Genomic DNA, 25075 nt, shown 5'->3' with positions numbered 1-25075 from the left:
TCACCAAATACCTCTTGATTCCTAGTGGTTTGACTTTCCTTTGTCGTGCTTAAGATTCTCTTGTCGGAGGTCCAGCTTTCATATTACTACTAGGATTGAATCTAGTGTTTGTCGAATTTCAAGTTTCACACACACACTTTTCTCATGGGATCTATGCTTTTCACATAATGCATCACTTTCTTTCATGAGGAATTTTCTACAGACTGTGCACATTGTGTTTTCTTGTAATGGTGCTTCTTGGATAGTCTTGTATGTTTCAAGGTACAAATCAGAAATTCCTTACTTGCTCCACCATATTATTTTTGTCGTTTTCTTCTTGTTCACTGTTTTCAGTATTTGTGGTTGCATTTAGTGAGGGGGAGTTTGGTTCATCTTGACTTGGGTTGGTTTATGATCTTGCTTTTGTTATTTGAGAGTTGTTTTTCATGAGTCTTAGTTTTCATCTATTCATGTTTTCCATCTCATGTTTCAAGATAACCGTGTCATATGTCTATTGCTTTTTCATATACTTTTGTGGGACTAAATAGTTGTTTTGGAGATTGTGGCATTAATAACTGTTTTACAGATCATGACCTTGAGAAAGAAGTTGGGTTTTGTTGGCTGTAATGGGTTGGGGTTTTTAGGATTTTATTTGTTAGGTGTGGTTTGTCACGGCATTGCCAAAGGGGGAGATTGTTAGGTTTTATTATTGGCAATTCCGTTTGACAAGGATTTCTTTAAGAAGTTGATTTTCTTCCAAAACTAGGATTACTTTTAGATTTCTATAAGTAATTGGATTTCTTCCAAAACTAGGATTACTTTTGGATTTTCTATAAATAGTTGGTTTTCTCCCAAAACTATTGAATTCCTCCAGATCTTCTTTTTGGTTCTTAAGGTTTATATCTGGGGATATTTTGTTAGTTTTCTTTGATGTTTTATTGAGTATTCAACTCATGGTTTAAAGAGAGTACATCAAAGGTTTTGTTTGTTATACAAAAGAGAGAGTTGTTCTTCGGTAGATTCTGAAGAATTCGAGCCTGAAGCTTTGGTGGATTCCGGGGTGACTCATCGTAAAGACAATTCCGAGGTGAAGACGGGTTGGAAGAGGCACACAGAGGTTGGTTCAATTAGGCGTGGATTCGCTAGGTAATTGAGAGTATACCTGTGTAATTCCTTTAAATCTTGTTAGTGGATTGTTTTGTGGCTGTTGCCCGTGGTTTTTTGATCACAGTTGAAGGTGTCCAATTGTGGTTTTTTTCACGTAAAATCGTTGTGTCTCTTTGTCTTGATTGTTTGATTGGGATTGTTATATTCTGCTTAAAATTGATACATAATCACAAATCAACATCTAGGGGATTTCTAGATTTTTCATAAATGATGAGGGAAAGTGTGTTGGAGTTAATAGTGACTCGTTTGGGACAATGGGGGTTAGAGTAGGGTTTGGGTTTGGATATGTGCTTTGGAGGTTAGAAATGATATGGATAAAATTGAAATTTTGTATTGGGTTAAAATTGTAATAAAAAAAAGAAAGAAATTGAGGTCCAAAAGAAAAAAATGATGTGCTAAATTTTACTTATCTATTAACCCATTAAATAATGGATCAAATTGAGTTTGTAGATAGGTGGATAAATTCTAAACCTTTGAATAAAAAGAGAGAGACTTCTCTCTGGACTGGAGCATATTGTTGGCCCTATGGAACCTACCACGGGTCTTGTTTCGATAATTCGAACTATTCAATGTGTAAAACTCGTCAAGTATTTTATGCCTGAAAAAAATCACGTTGATTGAATATTGATAGCCTCTTGATCGAAACACATTTTTGTTAACAAATTATTTTTAAAATCATATTTACCATTGACAAAAATGTGAAGGGTTTAGATCATTGAAATGTGACTTGTGGTAAGCCCCATGGGCCCAACAGTATGCTCCAGTCACCACAGTGGACTGGAGAGAAGACTCTCCAAAAAAAAAAAATACCAAAGTGGCACAAATTTGAAACCCAGACTAGACATCCAGTTTGGTTCCTAACAGCAAATTAATGATTTATGAGGGATTGGTAAAGAATTTAATCCCTTGTCGGAGACTTGCATCACTTTAGCCACCATGCAATTCTATCTCTCCCTTAAAGGAGGGAAAGAAAAATTAACGATCACAAAATCCCAAACTTCACCCACAATTCTATGGTCATCATCTTGTTACTTCTCAGGAATATCAGTCAACTAGAAATACAAAAACGAATTACATACTACACACAGTACAAACATTACAACTGGAGAAATTTCCCTTAGTGCACACTGCACAACCTGACTTACTATCAACACATACTAATAAATCAACACAATCCTATCCAATTAGATTTCCAGTAAAAGCGATCAACATACTCTGTAATAAAATCGGGATTTCCTCAAGCCTAATTTGGGCTGAAGGAAGATTTTCAGGAATCTAAACACACAATAAAAAGTCATCATTAATTTGTCTTTTATGATGCAGTATAACTGGCAAGAAAATCAAGAAGTTGAAGGTGGTTCTCACATATAACAACAACAAAACCATGCTCTTAAAGACCAATAAAGCATAACCATCATTATTACAACCCCAATTCTTAAAGCTACATTGCCTTGGCAAATTATACTATACAAAACTGAGACTGACATTTTATTTTCAAGAAAGCTAAAATTGTCACCGGCAGATCTGACAAGACATACATACAATCTGCTAACAAACCCAGATCATTAAAACAGGTACAAAACATTGCCATTCAGCCTTTGGATATTTATATCATTTTAGGCATGAAAATCGGAGGATGTTTTTCTTTCATCTGGCAATGCTCTCCAATTCTACTGCTGTAGCGGCATTTCTATATCCTTGAACTAGTGGATTTCGGAGCATGCTGCGAGAGCACTGTCAGACTTCTCTTCTATAATGCTGATGAAGAAACACAGATATTCAAGTTAGATGTCAACCCAGTAACCACAAACGGCAACTTATTGTTGGAAAAATTGGTTTATATAGGCATATTTTGGGCCAACTTTGAGCCCAAAATTGAGTGGGCCCCGAACGTCTTTTGGGGTGGGTCCGGAGAGGTGAAGTGTTCCTTGCCGCATGGCAAGTCACACGGTGAAGACGGTTCGTCAAAACCATTTATGAGTGAATGGGAACATGACGTCATTTTCAGGTTCGTGGAATTGAACATTTAAGTTTTGAATGTGGGTTTCCTTGTGAGGCTTGTCCCACATTGAAACTTGAAGAGAGTTTTGTTGAGTTTATAAGCTCTAGCCTACAATACTTGGGTTGGGCCCCAAGGGGCACCCCAAGTTTGTAGAAGGGGGAGTTATGGACAAAGTGAACCTTAGCCCAAACCACCACACGCGCCGCCATCCGTCCGGGCACGGTTGTGGGTCAGGTCGGTTCTTGTATTAATTTTTTGGACAAAATTCATTTGAATTTTTTCAAAAATTATTGCAGAAATTTAATTCAAATTTGAATTTAAATTTTTTGTCCAAACAAACTTTTTCCTGTCTAAATATTCCACAACAGATTTTCAGTTTCAAACAGATTTTTCTAACTGTTTTAAACCAGACAGTTTCTTAATAGTCTGGACAGTTTTTGTTCCAAATCTGTTTGAATTTTGAATGATATTTGTTCATTTCAAAAATGCACATGTTCAAGTTAATTACATACCTGTTCGGGTCTATTTATACTAGACTTGTTCCAGCAGTTTTTTGGTTCGGAAAAACACATCCCAAATTCTGTCCAGAGGTTTGTTCAAATTCAGACAGATTCAAGATCTGTCCAGTTTTCATTTTGAATCTGTAAAACAGTTTCATATCTGTTTGACTGTTCACATACCTGTTGGGACAGAATTTTGTGCCTTTATATACCAACATTTCCAGCAGTGTTATATATCCGAAAATCAGTGACTTTGCTGTCCAGATTTTGCTCTAGTGCATTTATTCTTTATATATTAGTTTTAGATTAATTAATTAGAGAGTAAAAACATAGGTTTGGTTCACCGAACAATTTGTTTTGGAATATTACTACAAATTGTGAAAATCATTGTATCATGGGAGATAGATGCCACTCATCCGTAAGCACCGTAGCGGGGCGAATCTGTCTTAAGGACAGAGTGTCACACACTCGACTTGGTCTTTAATTATTTTCGGTTCAACAAAATAAATTCTGTATGTTATTTATTTATTTTGTTTGAATTAGTTTCAAGTTATTTTATTTACACAGAAGATTTTTCCAACACTTATAAGTAGTGCTCAACACTGCAATACAAAAGCTCATTTTTCTTGGTTCTTCATGACATTTCCCGTAGCAATTCCTACAGTTTTGGAATTGACATCATATGACGACAGGACCTCTCTCTGCAACAGTCATTGACAATAACTTTATTTAAGAAATACATGGTCACAGCAAGCTAGAACTTCTTAGAAGAGTGATGAGCAAAATATTTAATATTAACAGTATTGCAAGAGTTGTCACGTGAAGCATTTCACCATATCATCGAAGAAGAAGAATACTTACAGTTGGCACAAAATCAGGGTTAGACAAGTTTGATGGTGAGGTTCCTCATCAGCAACAAAGCCTGTACGTAGATAGAACCCAAAAAGACAAAGATGTTCAGGTGCAAAGCAATATCCTTCCAATTGAATGGCATTAATAAAATCCAAATTGACCCAACAGACGTCAAAATACTTCATCATCTAACTAACAAATACAAGGGAAATCATCCATAGACAAGAACCTTAAGGTTTCATGTTAGAGATCAAAGAGGCCACTGTGCAAATGCAAGCAACACAGAGTGCATGCGGGCCTGCCATTGCTAAGAATCATTTGCCTGTTTGGTTTTTAAATTAAAAAAAACTGTTTTTCAGTTTTTTGCTTTTTGCTTTTGTATTTGTCTTTAATAATTTTTAAGTTATTTTCATCAATTTTTTTAACTTATTAGATACGCTTAATCTAGATATACCCAAAAGTAAAGTATTTATGAAAAAAGTTAATTGAAGACCCCAAAAAAAAAACTACCACTTTTTTGCTTTTTTTTGCTAGTTTTATTCTTTTTCTTTCCTTTTTTGGATTAATTATATTTTACCTCCTTGTAGTTTAGCCAAAAAACACATTAGCTCCTTGAAATTTTAAAATATGCGCTTAACCTCCTTATGGTCTAAGGTAAAATGCAAAGCTAAACTCAGTTAAAGAAATTTTACAAAATGTCTATACTACCCCTTTTTTTTCCTCCAATTTTCTTATCAATGCCAGCATCACTACAAACTCTCTCTCTCTCTCTCTCTCTCTCTCTAAAAATTATACAACATCACAAACCCTTTCCAAAGCCAAATCCATTACCAATTACACTTACCAAACCCACGCCCATCTTGTTCTTTCCCTTATGAAATAATCCATATAGACGCTTATGCCGTTTCCTTGAACTTCTCCAAATGGTACAATTTTGGATTTGATGGTCTTGGGTTCCAATAGATGACTTGAAGTAAAACCAAGAAACATTTTGAATCTCTAACTTTACAAATAAACAACAGCTGCCGCATTGAAAGATGCTGCTGTGTTTAGTTAACATTCTAAAAAAAATTACATAAAAAAAAAAAAAAACTCTTAGCTTTTATCTGCACGTCTTTGTGAAAGAGAAAGTTATCTTCACAAGCGTGTGAAGGTACATGTGCAATTGAAAAAACTATTGGCTCCTTCGGGTTTCTTGATTGAGAAATGTGGGAGTTGTGTGTAAGTGCCTCTGTACACGTGTGTGTAATGACAAGGAACAATGGTGGTTTCAGCAATGGTGGGATTGGGTTGTTGGAGGAAGTGAGGGAGACAAGGAGATGAAAGAGAGGAGATGGACCGTGAACTGTGAAACAGTGAAGGGAAGGAGGTGGAAGGAACAAGAAAATGAAGAAAAGAAGGGAAAATAAAAGGGCAAAAGACTTGTATATCACTCACGTCCTGTCACATACACTAAATTAGTACATGTTACACAAACAGTTAAGTTTGATAGAATTCGTTATTTTTGCATTTTATTCCGAACTGTAAGGAGGCTATATGTATATTTCAAAAATCATAGAGAGGTAATGTGTTTCCTCACCAAGGATCCTCTAGAGTGTTTTTTTCCTAAAGTTTCCTAAAGTGGTGTGTTGTATGGTTGAGATTTAATGCTGAAAAATTGATGTCACTTGTCATTAAATCTCAACCACACAATGCACCAATCTAGAAAGTTTTAGGAAAAAAAAACTCTAGAGGATCCTTGCTCGTGTTTCCTAGCTAAACCAAAAGGAGGTAGTGTAATTATTCTCCCTCCCCTTTTTGGGGCCATTTCCCAATATAAGCCATTTTTGTATCGTATTTCCAAAACTAGGCCAACTTCTGACGGAATTCCAAAACTAGGTTAAAACGCTATTACTATTCGCGCTTTCACTGTTAGGAGCGTAAAAGTAGGTGAACAGTAAAATCGCTATTACAAATAGCGACTTTGATTAATAAGTCGCTATTACAAATAGCGCTTCTAGGGTTATTTTTTTCCCAATAAAAAACGCTGTTCTTAACAGCGCTTTTCACACAAATTTTTGTTGCCAAAAAACGCTATTATCAATAGCGATTTTAAGAAAAACAAATTCCCCAAAAAACGCTGTTTATAGTAGCGATTTTAACATAATTTTTTTGCAGAAAAAACGCTATTCATAATAGCGATTTCAGTTAAAATTTTGTTCCAAAAAACGCTATTCCTAATAGCGATTTTAACAGAAATTTTTTTTTTCCCATAAACTTTGTTGGAATAAAACGCTATTTTCAAGATAAAACAAAAGGAAAAAACATAAAGCAATTATCATGTTAAAATATGTTTTTTTTTTTCTTTTTTTTGTTTAGAATGTGTAATTCATAAATTTTACATAATATGAAAAAAAACCTCTTCTCATATATTAATTTTACATACTATTTTTCATATATATAATTTCAAAATCATATTCATGTAGATTATTGAATTTTTTTTGGGAAAATTTTACATAGCGATTTAGCTATTATAAAAAATGTAATTAAAGCTCATTTAGCTATTATCAATAGTATATTAATTTTACATAGCGATTTTTCATTATTTCATAGCGAATTGTTTCAAGTTAAATGAGCTTTAATTACATTTTTTTAATTACATTTTTTTGGGAAAATTTTTTTTGTTAAAATCGCTATTGTTTTACAAAATGTAATTAAAAAAAAATTTTCGTCTTCACTAAAGTTGTTTTCATGTAAAATATTTTTTTGCTTATTGTTTTGTGTAATTAATTATTTTTTTTTCGCTTTACTAAAGTCGTTTTCATGTAAATTTTTTTTTTCTTTTGTCTTTATTTTGGGTTGGAATGTGTTATTTTGAAAATTATTTTGGCTTTACGAAAGCCGTTTTCATTTAAACATAAATATATATTTATTCTTTTGTTTTGGGTTAGAAGGTGAGAATGTAATTCAGAAAATCAGTTTAGTAAACCAGTTTAGTAAAACCGTTTTGTACCCGTTTTCATTTAAATTTATTTTGTTATGGGTTAGAATGTGATATGCATGCTGTAGAGTTCGAAGCACACCCACACATTGTGCAACTCGACGAGCAACGACGAAGGGTGAGACGCGAAGACCACCGCGGAGTAGGCCAAGAAGACAAAGGCCACAGCGAGAGCTCCTAAAATAAATTTTCTCAACATTTTTGTAATAATACTTAATACATAATATACGAAGTCAGTACTTTACAAAATACTCTTACGGGTATGAAAACAACATAACTGAAGTTGCAAATGTAATAGTTTTCAGTTACGTAGGTAGTACAGACATAATTCTCCCACAAAAATACATTATGGACACCATGAACTGAACACACATTACATACATCCTGGACACTCTTAACTGAACACACAATACATAAACATAACAGTTAGATAGAGAAACACCTAATTCATGACCTAATATTGCATATTAGTAGCCGTAACATTTGACAGACACAATACATATACATAAACATAAACTTAAACATAAACATAACATAACATAACAGTTATACTTACTCTAACACAGACATTACATATTAATGGAAGTTGTTATATTGCCGAAGTGTAGACATTAACACCTAATTCGCGCTTAAATCGGCAGGTGGCTCAGAATCTGAACAATCCGAAAGCTCAGCGTCAGAGACAAGTTCAGGATCCTCCATGATAGCCTTGATAGCCGCAACATTTGGTTCTGTTTTGTTCTTCTGGGCATCCTTCTTAAGTATGAGTAGCTGCATATCGCGGGCCAATCTACGACCCATTTGAGAAATCTCACGTTCTAGTGTTTGACATAGTCGATCAACATTATCAGGATCTTCCTTTTGGATCTCAACAGAACGTGCTTTTGGCACCTTCAGTCCTCTTTCCCGACATAATCTTTCGTTTTGCACTCGCTTTATAAATAGTGCGGGCCACTTAAGAAGTCTAGCCTTTGCATAACCATATCCTGTTTGATTTTCTGATGGATCCTCCACCAAACCACATGGATCTCGATAGTACTTGGGCATGACGAAATGTCGCTTCCCAAACCTATCATGATAAGCACAAGAGGCATCCAAGAAAGGAAATGGTGTTTCATCTTCAGCATCGCCACTTCCCCTTCCCCCTCCTTGTCGTGAACTTTCACCCCTTTGCAAGTTCCTACCACCTCTGCGACCCCCACTCCCTCCTATGAACCATGTAGCCATGCTAATTTTTTAAAACAAATGAATAATAATTTCGTAGGGCGAAATGAGTTGTAAGGTTGTGTCTTCACCTTGAGTTGTAAGGTTGTGTCTTCACCTTTACTCGTTTATATAGTTGATTATGAACGGATAAATGAGAATCCCACATATATGCATGCTGACTGTAAGGTAAATCAGTAGATTCACTGTTGCCATGTGACTTTCTAAATTGAGAATCCCACATATATCAATACGAGATGAGTTATCACTGTAACAAAAAAGTCGAGCAAAAAATGGAGAAAACCAAAGCATGTGGACCAAGTCACATCACTTCACAATCCATCTGCATATACGAACAAAATAAGGGCATGGTGACTGTAAGGTAATTCAGTGAATTCACTGTTGCCATGTGACTTTCTAAGTTGAGAATCCCACATATATCAATAATAGATGAGTTGTCACTGTAATAAAAAAAATCGAGCAACAAATCGAGGAAACCAAAGCCTGTGCACCAATTCACATGACAAAGACCATCCATCTGCATATAAGGACAAAATAAAGGCATGCTGTTGTTAACAGATGACAAAGAATCTCACATATATCAATAACAGATGCGTTGTAATAAAAAAAATCGAGCAAAAAATCGAGAAAACCAAAGACTCTGCACCAAGTCACATGACTTCACAATCCATCTGCATATACAGACAAAATAAAGGCAGGCTGACAATAAGGTAAATCAATGAATTCACTGTTGCCATGTGACTTTCTGAGTTGAGAATCCCACATATGTAAATAAGAGATGAGTTGTGACTGTAATAAACAAATCAATAAAACCGAAGACTGTGCACCAGGTCACATGACTTCACAATCTATCTGCATATACTGACAAGTCTCTCCACGATTTGACTACTCAATGTGTGAAAAAATGAAGGTCATGAAGCTTACGACCCGCTATTTGTATTTCATTGAAAAGTATGACTATTTGAATTGTTCTTGTCATTTGGGAAGCTATTCACCGACCTACCTGTTATGTTTTATGTGTTGTTGAAGGCGGTAGTTCGATTCACCGAGTTTAGTTTTTTGTCAACCCCTCATTCATTACCGGAGTAATAATTTTTACTGGACTTTCAATAATTGTAAGGTGACTCTTTCTTCTTTCCTGATGGAGATTGAAATTCGTTGTGATTTCATCCCTATTTCAGCAGCCCCAGTTAAGGGAACCTTTTCTCCGAGTTGCCTGATCTATTTTATGTGTTTTAAGTATTCACATAATTGAACATACATTAATCCATTAATTAATCCAGAACATTCATGAACAAATTGCAATTCAATAAAGAAAGTCATGAACTCATAAATGTGTACTTATAAATGTAGGTATTTCATAAACTTCAGGTGCATAACAAAAATACTTGAAATACATCCGTACGTTACACCAACAACAACGTTGTCTTACACTCTAGGAACGAACATATGAAAGATAACGGTGTTTGATTTCTTATTCATCATCTGACATGTAGTAGTCAGAGAGATATTTTTCATTGTTGAAGACATTATTTCGCTCAACCATTGTCAAATCTCTGTTGCTTGCTTCTGCCATTTCAGTGGCTAGCTGAAGCATGAAATGTCGACATCTCCGCATCAACATCCTGTTGTTCTCCTTCTTAATTCTGCTAACTGCTTTTTCATAGTCACTCACATTTCGTCTAGCCATGGTCAATGAACGACGATGAGGTACCGGTGCCCCAAAGTTACGTAGATCATTATACAATCCTTCTTGCTCCGTTACCCTGAACGCCCATTCTGCTCGGATACCAGCATAATAATCCTTCGGACTTGAGTACTTTTCGCTCTTGTAGTCATACATAAATGGAGGTAGCAGCCACACTTTCGGATTTCTTTGCTGGCGTGAACTTCCTGCACCTCTTGAAGACATTGTTAATAAAATTAAAAATAATAATAATAATAGTAATTGTATATCTATTACTATTGTTATGCCTTCAACAAACATCATACTGGGGTATTTATAGACATGATAGTGGTGCTAGGGCACTATGGAATAAGTGATACACGTGATATTATTTGATGTTGTTCATTTCATGTAATTTTGATTACCCGTGACTTTGTGTACCTGTGATGTAGTCACGGATGTGGTTGTAAGATAAAATAATAATTGTAGGCTATAGAATCACAATGCTATCCCTTCATATTCGAGCAGTGCGTTGTCAAATAAAACAAAATGCAGTGAGTTGTCATATCGGCACATGAAACTATTTTGTCATGCTTACTTTTGTAATACAATAAGTACTCACTTGGAATTGACGATTTCAGTACGTATAAGTGTTTTCGAGAAATTATAAATCAAATCGAAAAATGAAATTTTCTTTGTATTCAAGTCATATTGTTCATAAACTATCATTGTTTTTCTCACCAACATAACAAAATGGTCACCTGCTAGGTAAACACGATTGGAACGTTGGTGCCTATATTTTATCTTATTTTCAGTTAAAGAACTTCACAGTCATCCGATTTTTATTGTCATTACACAATCGTCCATCATATTTTTTTACCAACATAATAGCATTTCTGCTTCTTTTCACAGTCATAATAATGTGACTTAGATGAATTCTGAAATGTGCGGAAAAAACAAAGCATGTAAGTTGCACTGCAGAAGTCACATGCATCACGTAATGTCAAGAAACAAGTCACAACGTATACAAGCATGGCAAAGTAAGAAAGTCACATGCATTACTGCATCACTGCATAAAGTGACATGCAGCATTGCATCACTGCACAAAGTCACATGCCTCCTACGTACTGTGCCCATTGCAATTATGCACAAAGTCACAGGCATCGCTGCATCTTCGGCACAATAGCCGATGCTACAGGCCGTTGATTCGTTCATGACTGCACAAAGTCGAGTCCTGACAGCCGTATCCACTGGATAAGGTCAGTGGCATGCATGTGATCGAACAGGAAATTGCATACACACAGGTACCATGTGTGTATATGGTATAAATATCGTAGCATACCACAACAAAAGTTTTACAGCTATTTCTACCGATATGATCATGACATATACGGTGGTTGATCTATATTCAGCAATGGGTCGCTATTGGGTTGCAGATGGAGATGAATTTCAATACCCATTAAATCCAAATTTGCGTTACTCACGTGCCACCGTCAATACCATGAGAGCTGAGTGGGAATTTCGCAAAACTCGAGCAAACGTTCTCGTTGAGCTATGCCGTGAAGTTAATCTTAAATTTCCTCGCCGGTTAGCCATGCGTATGCCAACTGACACTCCACAGTTGTTGCAAAGGGCATTGCATCGTATCCGCGACGAGGTTAATCGCATGACACAACGTTTGCAGAGGTCTGAACTAATGAAGACCGCAAATGAGCGTGCCGAAGATGGGTTAATGGATGATGCACACCAGTACTACGCCTGGAGCATGGATGTTATGTATGAATCTGATATTGAGATGTCAGATGATGATGATAATGAATGAAATTGTTTGGATGAACGCCCAGGGCATTTCTGTAATGCATGCAATTTGTAATGCTTATCCATGACTTATCAATAAAACGAGATATTTCAATTATTTTTAGCCTTCAACGAACATTTTTTTTATAGCTTCTTTACACATTTTGTTCAAACCAAACGCGTTTGTAATTTATGTTCTCCTAAATTACGGATAATGAGAGAGGGGTAGAGATGTGAAACAGATTTGTGTGATTCATCAATATAAATAAGAATAAAAAATTGTGAAATGATAATTGCGAATAAATAAGTATGACACTTACATCAGCTGTACAAGTTTGACACATACAAACAAAAAATAAAAAAATAAAAAAACCTATATAGTCCATATCGCAACCGCTAATGCCCTAACCTGCCCCCAGTCCCACAACCCCGACCGTGGATCTCCCTCCTCGGTCTCCTACGGTAGACTCTCTGAATATCTGGCACTCTCTCCCCTACATGCTGCCCTCCACTGACTGCCTGCGGAGCCTGTGAGTGTGAGTGTGACCCCCCCTCTCCTGCATCTGATGCCCCTGATCCTGCCTGTGCCTGTAGATCATATACTGCTGTGAGCTGTGAAACTCCCACTCCCTCGTCTGGTGCAACTGTATCACGATCTGCAGCTCGACCACGACCTCTGCCTCTGCCCGCACCCCGACCTCGGCCGCGACGTCCCCCACGACCATAACCTCTCCCTCGCGCTCTGGGGGGGGGCTCAATATGGCCCTCATCATCAATGTGTGAGATGTCAGTGAGAACTGCATCATGTGTACTCCTGGGCGCGGTCGAAGTAGTCCCCATAAAAGCAGGTGATAACTGGGTGGGTGGGGTAGCAACATCATGCATGAACGGGGGGGCGGTCGAAGTACTCCCCAGAAAAGTAGGATGTAACTGGGTGGGTGGGGTAATAACATCATGTATGAAGCGGGGCGGTGACCAATCAGGGTCAGGGTCAGCATGCTGGGTAAGATGTACGTGTGGGGAATATGGAGAAATGTATGGGGTATCATGTGGTGGGGTGCCTGAAGTCGAAGGACCTGCTGTGGCTGGCGCTGAACTGGAAGGCACTGACGTGGACGGGACTGATGTGTCTGGAGCAGCTGCTGCAGTGTGTACACCGTAGTCCCCAAAATGCAGACGATCTACCCGATGGGCATGCTGGATCCCCTCGTACAATAACTCTCTGATCTCTACAAGGGCCTGCAGACCAAGCTGTCCATCACGTCTGAAAATAGCATCCTCAGCCAAGTGATATGACCTCCCAGCTCGAACCACCTGTCAAAAAAATAGATATATTAGGCTATAGTTGACTGAAAATAATCAATTATGATATTAACAATTATCGGAGATATAGTACGCTACTCACCAATGACTCGAGAGAAGGCCCAACTCCCTGATATCCGTCCTCGGACAGGTGGCTCGGATTACCGACAAGTAGGTGTGTATGTCGCCGATACCACAACATGTAAGGGTCGGGAGAGGGGAGGACCCCATCGCTCCAGTCAGCCTGTACAATAGTGTCGCGACGGGCATCCCACAACTGTATGTATCGCATATGATGCTGACTCCAGTCCGTGCTGCCTCGGCCACGTCTATCCGTCGCATGCAACCGCCACTCGGTGTCACATCGATCCGGCACGGGCTGGACCCGACCAAACTGTCGGAGGACACGATCAGGGAGATGCCACTCAACCACGTCATAACAAATGAGTGGTACTCTCGCCATCCATATATCCACACCTAGGCGGCAGTAGTCTGGGAGCGTGTGCAGGACATCAGCATAAGGCTGCCAGATAAACTACAATAACGACAAGTCTATTAAAAATCGGTCATAAACGTATACAGTCCATATGACAATTAAAATTTAGGTATATAAATTTGATACCTCGTCGTCTATCATCCGGTCAAGCTGGTCTCTATACACGACCACTACGTGGGTCGATACGACCTCGTGGCTCATGTCAACCCTCCATCGGCTACCTCGAGGTCCGGCCGGCATCTGCATGTCTCCCTGCCCGATGGGAACCTCACCAGGAGCAACTACTTGCCGCCTAGCCGGGGCAATGCGAATCAATCTCTCCCACGCCCAAATCTGCAATAGTTTGAACGCAATTACAATACTGATATATGCCATACAATATGAATTGACATGTAATAAAATTCTTACTAACCTGTAGCAAGACAAGGGGTCCTCCGATCTGAGTCACACCCACCTGAGTGGCTCGACATAACATCCTATACAAGCATGCCAAAGCCGCGGCGCCCCAGCTGTACTGGCCGATGACGTCAATGTCTCTCAACAGTGGCAAATACATCAGCTTGAGCAGGTTCTGTGACTTATCAGGGAGAAGTACCCCCCCAATAAGCCACAGAATATATGCTCGCGCATGCTGCTGTACTAACTCATCTGCAGCATCATCTGGAAAATCGCCCTGAAAATGCTCCGACAGCCACCTCACCCTCACTCTACCTGCCTGTAAGTCTGCAGGTGTAGGTGCTACTCCCAATAGCTCAGCACATAGCGCTATCCACTGCTCCGTCGTCAATGATGGGTCAAGTCCAGTAACTGCTCGCCCATCAATCCGTAGACCGTATAGGACAGATACGTCCTGCAATGTGACGGTGGCCTCACCGGTCGGGAAATGAAATGTATGAGTCTCTGTGCGCCATCTCTCGACGAGAGCAGTAATGAGTGGGTGGTCCAGTCTGATATGGCCTATACGATATACACCATAGAATCCCGCGCGTAGTAGACACTGCAAGACTCTATGGTGCAATGGACGATCCCACAGGCCGGAATCTCCCCGTCGGCATGCCACCACGGTGCGTGACTGGTCCTGCATAACAGAATGAGTATTTTAAATTATAGCATTATCAAGGAAATGAAAAACAAAATGCAGTGTATTTTCATTGTACGCGTAAAGTCCAACAAACGTTATTGCATACCGGGTCCTCCCATATACTGTCAGCCCGATGTGGATGACTAAAAAGGGGGACCTCATCAGGTAGATGTGCCATGAAGCCTGTACAGTTGAAAAACAAATACATTTTCACAAACTGTATTGGTGAGCATGTAATTTAACTATATCAATTAAGCTGAAATTATTATGTACATGACGACTTGAAAAATAAATGTGGTCGATTATTTTAAAAGTATAAATTTGTGTGCCATTAACTAAAATCAAAAGTTTGCATATTATGTGCCCATTAAATATGATAAACAATTCAACATAACCTATCGTTATCTATGCTTCAGACTAATATAAAAATCTTTTACAAAGTCATTTTACGATATCAGTTACATAAGCTTAATAATGACCAATAACATGTGGATAGTTTTTGTATGTCAATATTTACAAAAAAAATGGAATGATCAATTTTTTTTTTTCAAAACTTCATTATTGATTTTGGCATATTTGACATAACGTCATTATTGATTTTGACATATTTGACAAAATTCGTTACATTTATGGCATATTCGACAACTTCATTATTGATTTTGTAATTTTTGTTTTGCAATAAAATAAAAAATTTGTAAATTACGTACATGAAATTCACAAAATTCTGTAATAAACATTTTCAATGAAGTAGAGAATAAAAACTATGATAGTTGTAAATTTCGTCAAGCAAATAAAACAATTACAATATATAAAGAATTAAACAACAGAAATGATATATTACAAATAAAAAATGTTCTATTACATGTATGGCCCCGTTTACAAATAATGAATTACAAAAGAAAATAAAATGATCTATTACAAATAAATAATTACAAAAAGATCTATTACAATATGTAAGTATTACATAGTCTTCATCGACCAAGTCGCGCCGGACATGTTCGCCTGTCATGACCTGTCTGCTGGCACTCACTGCAACGAGCGGTCAAACGCCTATCTGATATGTCCATCTCATTCGGAATACGAGACATAGATGCACGACCCCGTTTCACTTGTCGCAGACGCAGTACATTAGGCATTAAAGTCCACTGCGGATCAGCCCAATAATCTTGATGCGGTATTGGATTGAATTTAGTTTCCCAAACTCTAATGTATACAGGAAGCCTATATACTGGATCAACGTACTCGAATGGATTGTCACCGCATTCAGACATTACAGCGAGCATATGAGAACATGGATAGTGTCGTATCTCATATTTCCCACAACTGCACGTGGGTTGATTCATCCGCACAATTTGTGTATTGCGACCTCGTCCATGGCGAAAAGATGTTTGCACCTCAAACACGCGGCGTGGCCTATAAAAAAATTATAGTAGAAACTAATGAAGTTCATGTTTTTAGGTGTAGTTAAATTGACAACATAATAACAATAATTTAATTTATATTACAAACTAACCTGTCATATGATATCAACTTGAAAGTATTTGCCCTTGCGATGCCATCCTCAATAGTTTTTTGCATCTGTCTAGGGTATTGGAACTCATTTCGTACATCTAGTTCAGCTTGGGCTCCCATCTCGTCAAAATATTTTACAAGCCGCCGAAATGTAAATTCTACCATAGCTGAGATAGGTAAGTTCCTTGCACCTTTCAAGACGCTATTGAAGCACTCTGCATCATTGCTAGTCAATACCCCCCAGCGATGCCCACCGTCATACGAAAGGGCCCACTCCTCAGGATTCATCTTGTAAACCCAAGTGATGGCTTCTTGGTCAATAGCCTGTATTTGTTGTAAGTAACCATTACACTTTCGTCGTTGATGAGCACTTCCTGCTTTCCATAGAAGTTGTTTCAGCTCCTTATTTCTGAACGTAGTGTTAAAGTTACTACAAACATGTCGAAGGCAGTGCCGATGATATCCAACAAATTGGAGCGAGGGATTCAACCAATGCCGCCTCACAGCAGCTAAAATACTCTCAGCTCGATCGGATATCAAAGTCACTCCCTGTCGGTCCATGACAATATGTTCCTTGATATTTGAAATGAAGAACGACCAAGACTCCAAACTCTCCTTGTCGACAACAGCAAATGCAAGCGGTAGTAGTTTGCCATTGGCGGTGACAATCGTTGCTACAAGCAACACACCAGTGTATTTCCCGTGTAAGAATGTACCATCTATGGTTATAACAGGCCTACAATGTCTGAATCCATCGATGACGGGTTTGAAAGACCAAAAAACAAAGTGGAAAACGGGCATAATGGTTGTATTTCCGGTATATCTATGCTTCCATTGCACGATGGTACCAGGATTAGATGTTTGTAATGCATACATGAATTTAGGCAACATCATATATGATTCATCCCAATCTCCGAATACCATTCGAATTGCCTTTGCCCTTGCATGCCACGCCTTCTTGTAATGTATAGTATAGTTCATGGATTTTTTTATGTCTTCGATGACATTCTTAATGGGCATATCAGGTTCGTTCTGCATACAACAATACCTATGAGTCAGATTATTTTGGTGTGAACACTTTAAAGACACAATTTTGGTGTGAACACTTTAAATGAACAATGTGTATATAAATGTAAACATTTATTTTGTATACTCACCGCAACTTGTCCCAAAAGATGAGAAGCAATGTAACTGGAGCTAATATTTGTGTGGTCCCTATTCGTTCGTGGGTATAAACAATGGTGAGGACCCCTATACTGCTTTATTTCAAAAAGCCCATGTCTCTTACTAAGAGATGCACGCAACCACCATCTACAGTCGTGCTTGCAAGCACACACCCAAACGTCTCGCTTGGAGGTTACGACTTTGTACTCTCGATTATTTGTTGCATGGTACAATTTGACAGCATGTACGAGTTGCTTCTTATCAACGAAAACCATCCCTTTGTCCAACTCTGGATTTTCAGCATTCCAGATTCGGTTACGGGGAACGACATCGCGGTTACTAATGTCAAAATCACCACCCATGTGAATGTTTTCAAAGAAAGGGATTTCAGGTCTAGGTGGAATGGGGGCATTCTGAATATCAACGGGAGCGTCGACATCATCTTCTTCATCATCATCATCATCTGATCCGCCCAATAAATTTTCTTCATCACACATTTCATTCTCATCATTGTCTAGGGCGACATCAGGACCGTACATGTCACTATCAGCAAACTGCACAAAATTAACCGTTTCAGCCATATTACCAGCAACTTCAACTGGAGTCGTATGATGGCTATAGGTGGGCACATCTTGGGTGTTATTGTGAAATTCAGTCTCGTATCCACCATGTGAACTTGATTCTCCACCATGGCCATGAAATGTCTGTTGTGTGTAGCCAGCTGCATAACATTCATTTGATTCATACATAGGAGACTGAAATGCTGTCGTGTCAACCCCATGTGTCAGCAATGTAGTGAACGGATGCGATTCCATCTGTGTTACATTCGGAAGATTCTGTACAACCTCTTTCTGAATGTACACTTCCAAACAATTTGGTGGTTCGAAATTTCCACCGATACTTAAAACGGTGTTCAACGCCTCATCGTCATTTATCGGTAATATTTTGTATTTGCTGGTTGCTTGCCACTGGCGATAAGGATATCTACATTTGAAGATCAATCGGACTGTTTCCCCGTAACTTGCGACCTTGGACATAAACATCTCCTCCAAATTGCCAAGTGTGGTGCCAAGTTGCACCATATATATCCCTTTCGGCTCAGCATCATATGACACACCTTCATCGGGATCCCGAATTATGTTTCCCCCCCAGTAAAAGATAATTGGAACAGTTGCCATATACTTGCTTCAATGAAACAATAAATATTAAAATATCAACAATATACATATATTGAATTGTACTTGTAAAATAAACATTAAAATTTGCAGAAGCCACAAATAAAAGCAACCCTCTAATTTTTTATCAATTTATATTTTCCAGGGTTGAAGGAACTGTAGAGGTGAAACATTAATTCAATTTCTATTTTGTCAACTATATATTTGTGTCTCAACTTGATTATTACTTTTTATTCAATAATCTTGTTCACTTATTTTTATTCGTATAACAGAACAGCTGAGATTTCATCTATACGTGGAGTTACATATTGTGTCTCATTTACTTCGTATGTGAAGACTCTTATCTTTTCAACGTGAATGTTCTTTGTTGTCATTGCTCTATTGTCTTCATCTAAAAAACACATAACAAGAAGTATACATGTTGTCTTAATTCTTTCGAATAGTGGCGAAAAATAAAATAGGTTGACAGATATTTAGTAGAGGGTGACGCGATTGATTTGGACAATATAAAATACAGGGTGCAAACATTGAGAGAGATTTTTTTAACCTGGTGATGTAATTGTTCAGATTTATGGAAAATATAAGTTAATTTGATTTGCTCCAACTTGTGCCATTACGGACCTTAATGACAAAGTTATTTCCTATGTGAACTAGTAACCCTCGTCCATTTTGTAGAGGGCATAGAGGCTTTCTTATAAAATTAAAACAACAAACTGATTTTGGATCATTTTGGATTGTTCTGAAAAGTAAGAAAAAAATTAAATTTATTTACTCCTTTTTTTTCTTACACATACAAAAACAACAAAATTATTACAGAGATAATTTATAATGGCCAAAAATTAGAGATAATTAAATTGAAGTTGGTGGTTAAATGTATGGACTACATTTTGGACAGTTATCCATGTGAATCTATCGGGCCATCCGTACCAATTATTTGGTATTACAAAATACATGCTTACCCATCAACGTGCCAATTTTTTTTTTTCCCTTCTTACGTACGAAATTGCTACGGACTATTAATTAAAATAATTTATTACTCTTTTCATGCATATATGTCTGCACACCTCTATGGACAGAATAATTATGATATTTGCTTCCGCCAACCCCTAATTTTGTAAATCTATTTAAGTGGCCTTCGGTAATCTTAGGATTACTGGCCGGTCATACCTATAGTAGCGAGTTTGGGTCGTGATAGAGTGGTATCAGAGCACGAGTTGATTATTTGAAGTGTTTCCATGTTGGATCATTTTGGATCGTTCTGAAAAGTAAGAAAACTTGATTTTGGATCATTTTGGATCGTTCTGAAAAGTAAGAAAAAAATTATATTTATTTACTCCTTTTTTTTCTTACACATACAAAAACAAAAAAATAATTACAGATAATTCAATTGAAGTTGGTGGTTAAATGTATGGACTACATTTTGGATAGTTATCCATGTGAATCTATCGGGCCATCCGTACCAATTATTTGGTATTACAAAACACATGCTTACCCATCAAAGTGCCAATTTTTTTTTTTTTCCCTTCTTACGTACGAAATTGCTATGGACTATTAATTAAAATAATTTATTACTCTTTTCATGCATATATTGTAACTACTCTAAAATAGCAGCCAAAGTAGATTTTCATTTTCAATGGTAGTGGACAATCACAAAGTGAAAAAGACGATAAGTCAGTTCGTTCAATACCCATTTCAAAAACTTTCTCAAATTTTCTTCAGTTTTATCATAAAATTTTAATTTGTACTAGAATACTATTATATGTATTACAAATTCAGCTCATTAAATGTTTTAATCATATTTTGGCTGCTTGACCCCAAATATGACCCCAAATATAGTGAAATAAACCAAACGAAATTAAACCAAATTTTTTTTTTTTAAATCAAATACAGTCAAATTTAAATATTTTCAGAAACCAATAAAAATATTTCTTTTCAATAAAATAGAGTCAAAATTAAATATTTTGATAAACCAATAAAAATATTTCTTTTTAATAAAATAGAGTCAAAATTAAATATTTTGAGAAACCAATAAAAATATTTCTTTTTAATAAAATATAGTCAAAATTAAATATATGAATTTCGGATTTTTTAATCGCAATTCTTAATTAAAAAAAATTACTTTTAAAACCCTAATTTCCTTTTAATTCCTCTTCACAAGAAAAAAAAAACAATTTCCAATTCAACAAATGTACGTTGGTTTATTCAATATTCAAAATATAGACATTTTCATTCACAAACAAAATTTAAAAATTCTAATTCCTGATTTGAAATTTAAAAATATAAACATTCAAAATATTCAAATTTATTCAATATTCAAAATATTTTTCTTTTGGGTCCAATGCCAGTGGTGCAATACATAGTAATTCATGGGTGGACATTGGAGATTCTTCTTTCTACTAATAAACCCACTTCGCAAAAGTATGAAACAAAGAACTAGCTTGTTGTTCAAGAGTCTTTTTATAGCTATTTTAGCCCAAACATGACATGCCAAACGAAACCTAAGATTCACAAAAATTAAATTTAGAAGGCATAACACTATTTACATACATCCTAAAATTATATATATTACAGCTAAATTAGCTAATTGCCCAATAGAAATCCAGTCTATGATTTTGCATAATGATGAGTAGCTCTTTCACTTGTTCATGAATTCCCTTCATTTGACTTGATTATGATTGTGTTTGAATCATAACTTTGAACACAGATTAAAAATAAAATAAAATAAGAAAAAAAAAAAGAAAAGAAAAGAAAATAAAATAAAAGAAAATAGAAGAACAAATTAGATTTTATTTTACTCACATTTTTCTTTCTCTTAATTCAAACTCAGTTTTAAGAGATTGATTGACTTGACAAATGAGACACTTTCTTAATCAAAGTTGTATTAGATTTATCATTGCAGAATTGATTGTAAAAAGAGAAAAAAATACTCTCTTTTTTTCTTTTTTTTCGGCTGAAGGTTAGATTTGATTTCAAGTTTTTGGTACACCTATTAAAAGACTTGTGAATTAAGTTAATGTGGTCATTTATTGTTGTACCCGAGCCTTGGATTTACCAAGAGAAATAAATAAATTCACCTCATTTTCTTTTTGTCAAGATAAAGAAACATAATCTTAGGGTGTTGTCATTTACTGCATTCCAACAAAAAAATCAAGATTGAGATCTGAGTCGATTTTTTGATATGAGTCGATTTTTTGACAAAAAGGGTTTGTTTGGATATGAGTCGATTTTTTTACTATTTAATTTGGGGCTAAAAAATGTCGTTAGTGATATGTTTTTTTGACTTTTATGAGAGAAAAAATAAAATATTTATGATTTAGATATAACATTTTGTCTTATATGAATAAAATAACTTATTTTATCTTATATGACTATTTCTTTGACTTGAAACCTTGAAATTTGTTTATGTTCATTTTATTTTTTATTTTATTTTTGGGTAGCCCTATTAATATTTTGGTTTTGTTGTAACGGTCCATGAAATTTTGGGATGATCAAATTATATTAAATCTAGCATTTAGTGAATCTTATCACGTTTTCAAGAGATGAGGATATGTAAAATATTTTGATCCTCCATGTAATTCTCTCTCCCTTAAATTAATCAGAGTATACATATGTGACAAAACTTTCCTATTTTTTTTTTTAAAATTTTAATTTAATTTGTTTTTTGGGGTAGGTCATCCATATGTGATCCTAACACATTCAAAACCCAATAAACAAAACCCCTAAATAGTCCCAAAGAAACATGGATCCTTTGTCTCTTGGGTATCACAATGCAGGTCTCGAGTCTTGACCTCTACAATTTCTCCCAAATTAATGACATTTACATGCTTTGATTTCTATTTTAACTATCTTCATTTGTATAGGAGAATGTCAAACATAAATAGAAATAAATATGATGAAACTTAGATATTTTTGTACATAGACAAAAATGTTCTCACATTTCAAATAATGAAATTAACTAATTTATAAAAAAAAACATAACAAAATAAAATGATAGTATCCTCTTGAATAAAAAAACAAAAAACATTAATATTTCATTATAAATAAAATATAAATTTATAAATCATATAAATAATATTACTTTCTTTATTTGGAAGCTCATTTAACTTGAAACAATTCTTTGAAATAGATTATTGAATTTCACTTACAATTAGATTTTAATCTATTAATTTTATAATATTAGAACCAAAAGAAAATAAAATCCATTGATGCTATAATATTACAAAAAAAATAAAGCATTTCAATTTATTCCAAAAAATAAAAAACCAAATAAATAAAAATACTTTATTTACAAATTATATAATGACAGTATATGTTTCAAATTAAAAATACTTTATTTTGATAAACCAATAAAAATTTCAGAAAAATTCAAAAACTAACCATGATTCCAAAAAATTCAATTTCATTTCAAAACCCTAACATTGACAGAAAAACCCTAACCCGTATGCCAAAAAATTCCAAACCCTAATTTCATAACCACAATGATAAAAACCCTAACACATTTAATAATTCACAAGTAAAACCCTAACATTGACAAAAAAATACAACACAAAACAAACACAAAAAGTAAATACATAAAATTAGGGTTAATGTCATACCACGGAGAGAGACAGACAGCAGAGACAGAGAGCGAGAGCGAGAGCGAGCTGAGATGGAGCGAGAGCAGAGAGAGAGAGAGCGAGCGAGAGCAGAGAGAGGGAGAGCGAGCGAGAGCAGAGCAGAGAGCAGAGAGAGCCAAAAAAACCTAAGTCGTATGCAAATGAGGGGGGGGGTGAGGGGGGGGGGGTTTGTTCGTATATATGAGGAGTTTGAAAACGCTGATACAAAAAGCGATTTCATTTAAATGAAATCGCTATTACAAATAGCGTTTTTTGGCAAAAAGAATTTGTACTGAAATCGCTATTAGCGATAGCGTTTTTTCCGGGGAAAATTTTTTCTTAAAATCGCTATTACGAATAGCGTTTTTATTTTAAAAAAAGCGCTGTTAGGAAAAGCGTTTTTAACAAACCCTAGAAGCGCTATTTGTAATAGCGACTTATTAATCAAAGTCGCTATTTGTAATAGCGATTTTACTGTTCACCTACTTTTACGCTCCTAACAGTGAAAGCGCGAATAGTAATAGCGTTTTAACCTAGTTTTGGAATTCCGTCAGAAGTTGGCCTAGTTTTGGAAATACGATACAAAAATGGCTTATATTGGGAAATGGCCCCCCTTTTTGGCCTTCAATTAACTATTTTTTACAAATATTTTATTTTTTAAGGGCATCTAAAAGGGAAAAAAAAATATAGTCAAATATGAAAAAGTTTACTAAAGATAACTAAAAAAATGAAAATTTAAAAAAGTAATCAAAAACTAACCAAACACACTTTCTTCTGTCTCCATTAAATATTAGTTTTTTTTTGTGAGAATGCAAAAGAAGTATAAAGAATTCCATTGGGCTGTCCAAAATACTATTGTGATGACTAACAGCAGGAGGAGCCATCAAACTATAAGAATGGCAAGGAAGGAATTACAAACCAGCAATTACCATTCAGCTAAAGCTCTTATAGAGTTCCACCTTATATAAGAACAGGGCAAGCCCTAACATTCATGGGGCCTTAGGTAGGTTTTGAAAGTGTAGCCCTCCTATATATATTTTTTTATAAAAAAATTATAGATAAAATGATAAGTTGCCAATAATTTTTTTTATTATTTAGTAGCTACAAAAAATTTCCTTACACATATAATTATTAAAATTTATTTTCATATATTAAGATACGAAAAAATCATTACAAATACTCAAAAGAGATAAAATAGCGTCTTCTTGTTTTATAATTTAGCAATAATCAACACAAACAACATAATTCACTGATATCTGATAACAAAATAATTACGTTATTGTAATATGATATCTAATACCACAATTATAATTCACACAAATTACAATCCACTAATTATTTGACAACAAAACACAAATTATTGGAAAAAAATGAGAGAAAAAACTAAGGCAAATTTTTTTAATTAAATTATGAGAAAGAGAGAGGGCAAAAAAATTAGGCAAACAAAATTAAGGAAAAGAAAATAAGGTAAAATTATTCAATTATAATATGATAAAGAGAGATGCAAAAAAATTAAGATAAAATTATTTATTCTATTAAAATCTTGACATTGGACTCTAATTGTACTCATTATATCATATATA

The 25075-nt window shown here is 35.7% G+C and overlaps 2 protein-coding genes and 1 pseudogene across 2 annotated transcripts; all 3 read right to left on the bottom strand.

Moving 5' to 3' along the window:
- Positions 1-11410: 11410 nt before the first annotated feature.
- On the bottom strand, positions 11411-13772 carry LOC145801137 (uncharacterized). Its single transcript, XM_082891498.1, has 2 exons — positions 13573-13772; positions 11411-13481 (listed from the first exon to the last, which is right to left on the bottom strand). Exons 1-2 carry the CDS (start codon positions 13759-13761, stop codon positions 12564-12566), a joined length of 1107 nt encoding a protein of 368 aa, XP_082747624.1. The 5' UTR covers positions 13762-13772; the 3' UTR covers positions 11411-12563.
- Positions 13773-14070: 298 nt separating this feature from the next.
- LOC145800425 (serine/threonine-protein phosphatase 7 long form homolog pseudogene) lies at positions 14071-15254 on the bottom strand (annotated as a pseudogene).
- A 601-nt stretch (positions 15255-15855) lies between these two features.
- On the bottom strand, positions 15856-19304 carry LOC145800424 (uncharacterized). The gene is made up of 3 exons (XM_082890096.1): positions 17716-19304; positions 16560-17590; positions 15856-16459 (listed from the first exon to the last, which is right to left on the bottom strand). The coding sequence occupies exons 1-3, from the start codon at positions 18898-18900 to the stop codon at positions 16018-16020; spliced, it is 2658 nt and encodes an 885-aa protein (XP_082746222.1). The 5' UTR covers positions 18901-19304; the 3' UTR covers positions 15856-16017.
- Positions 19305-25075: the final 5771 nt, after the last annotated feature.

The sequence above is a fragment of the Camellia sinensis genome, chromosome 10, assembly GCF_055761805.1.
Source record: "Camellia sinensis isolate YWXY chromosome 10, ASM5576180v1, whole genome shotgun sequence".
Classification (NCBI taxonomy): domain Eukaryota; kingdom Viridiplantae; phylum Streptophyta; class Magnoliopsida; order Ericales; family Theaceae; genus Camellia; species Camellia sinensis.
This window is presented reverse-complemented; position numbering and strand designations above follow the sequence as displayed.

Excerpts from the sequence above, each read along its gene's own strand:
- LOC145801137 (XM_082891498.1), bottom strand. The coding sequence starts at position 13,761 with ATGCGATACATACAGTTGTGGGATGCCCGTCGCGACACTATTGTACAG. Across the intron at positions 13,482-13,572 it reads GGCCTTCTCTCGAGTCATTG|GTGGTTCGAGCTGGGAGGTC; the intron begins GTGAGTAGCGTA and ends TTTTTTTGACAG.
- LOC145800424 (XM_082890096.1), bottom strand. The coding sequence starts at position 18,900 with ATGGCAACTGTTCCAATTATCTTTTACTGGGGGGGAAACATAATTCGG. Across the intron at positions 17,591-17,715 it reads ATCTTTTGGGACAAGTTGCG|AACGAACCTGATATGCCCAT; the intron begins GTGAGTATACAA and ends TGTTGTATGCAG. Across the intron at positions 16,460-16,559 it reads AAGTTGATATCATATGACAG|GCCACGCCGCGTGTTTGAGG; the intron begins GTTAGTTTGTAA and ends ATTTTTTTATAG.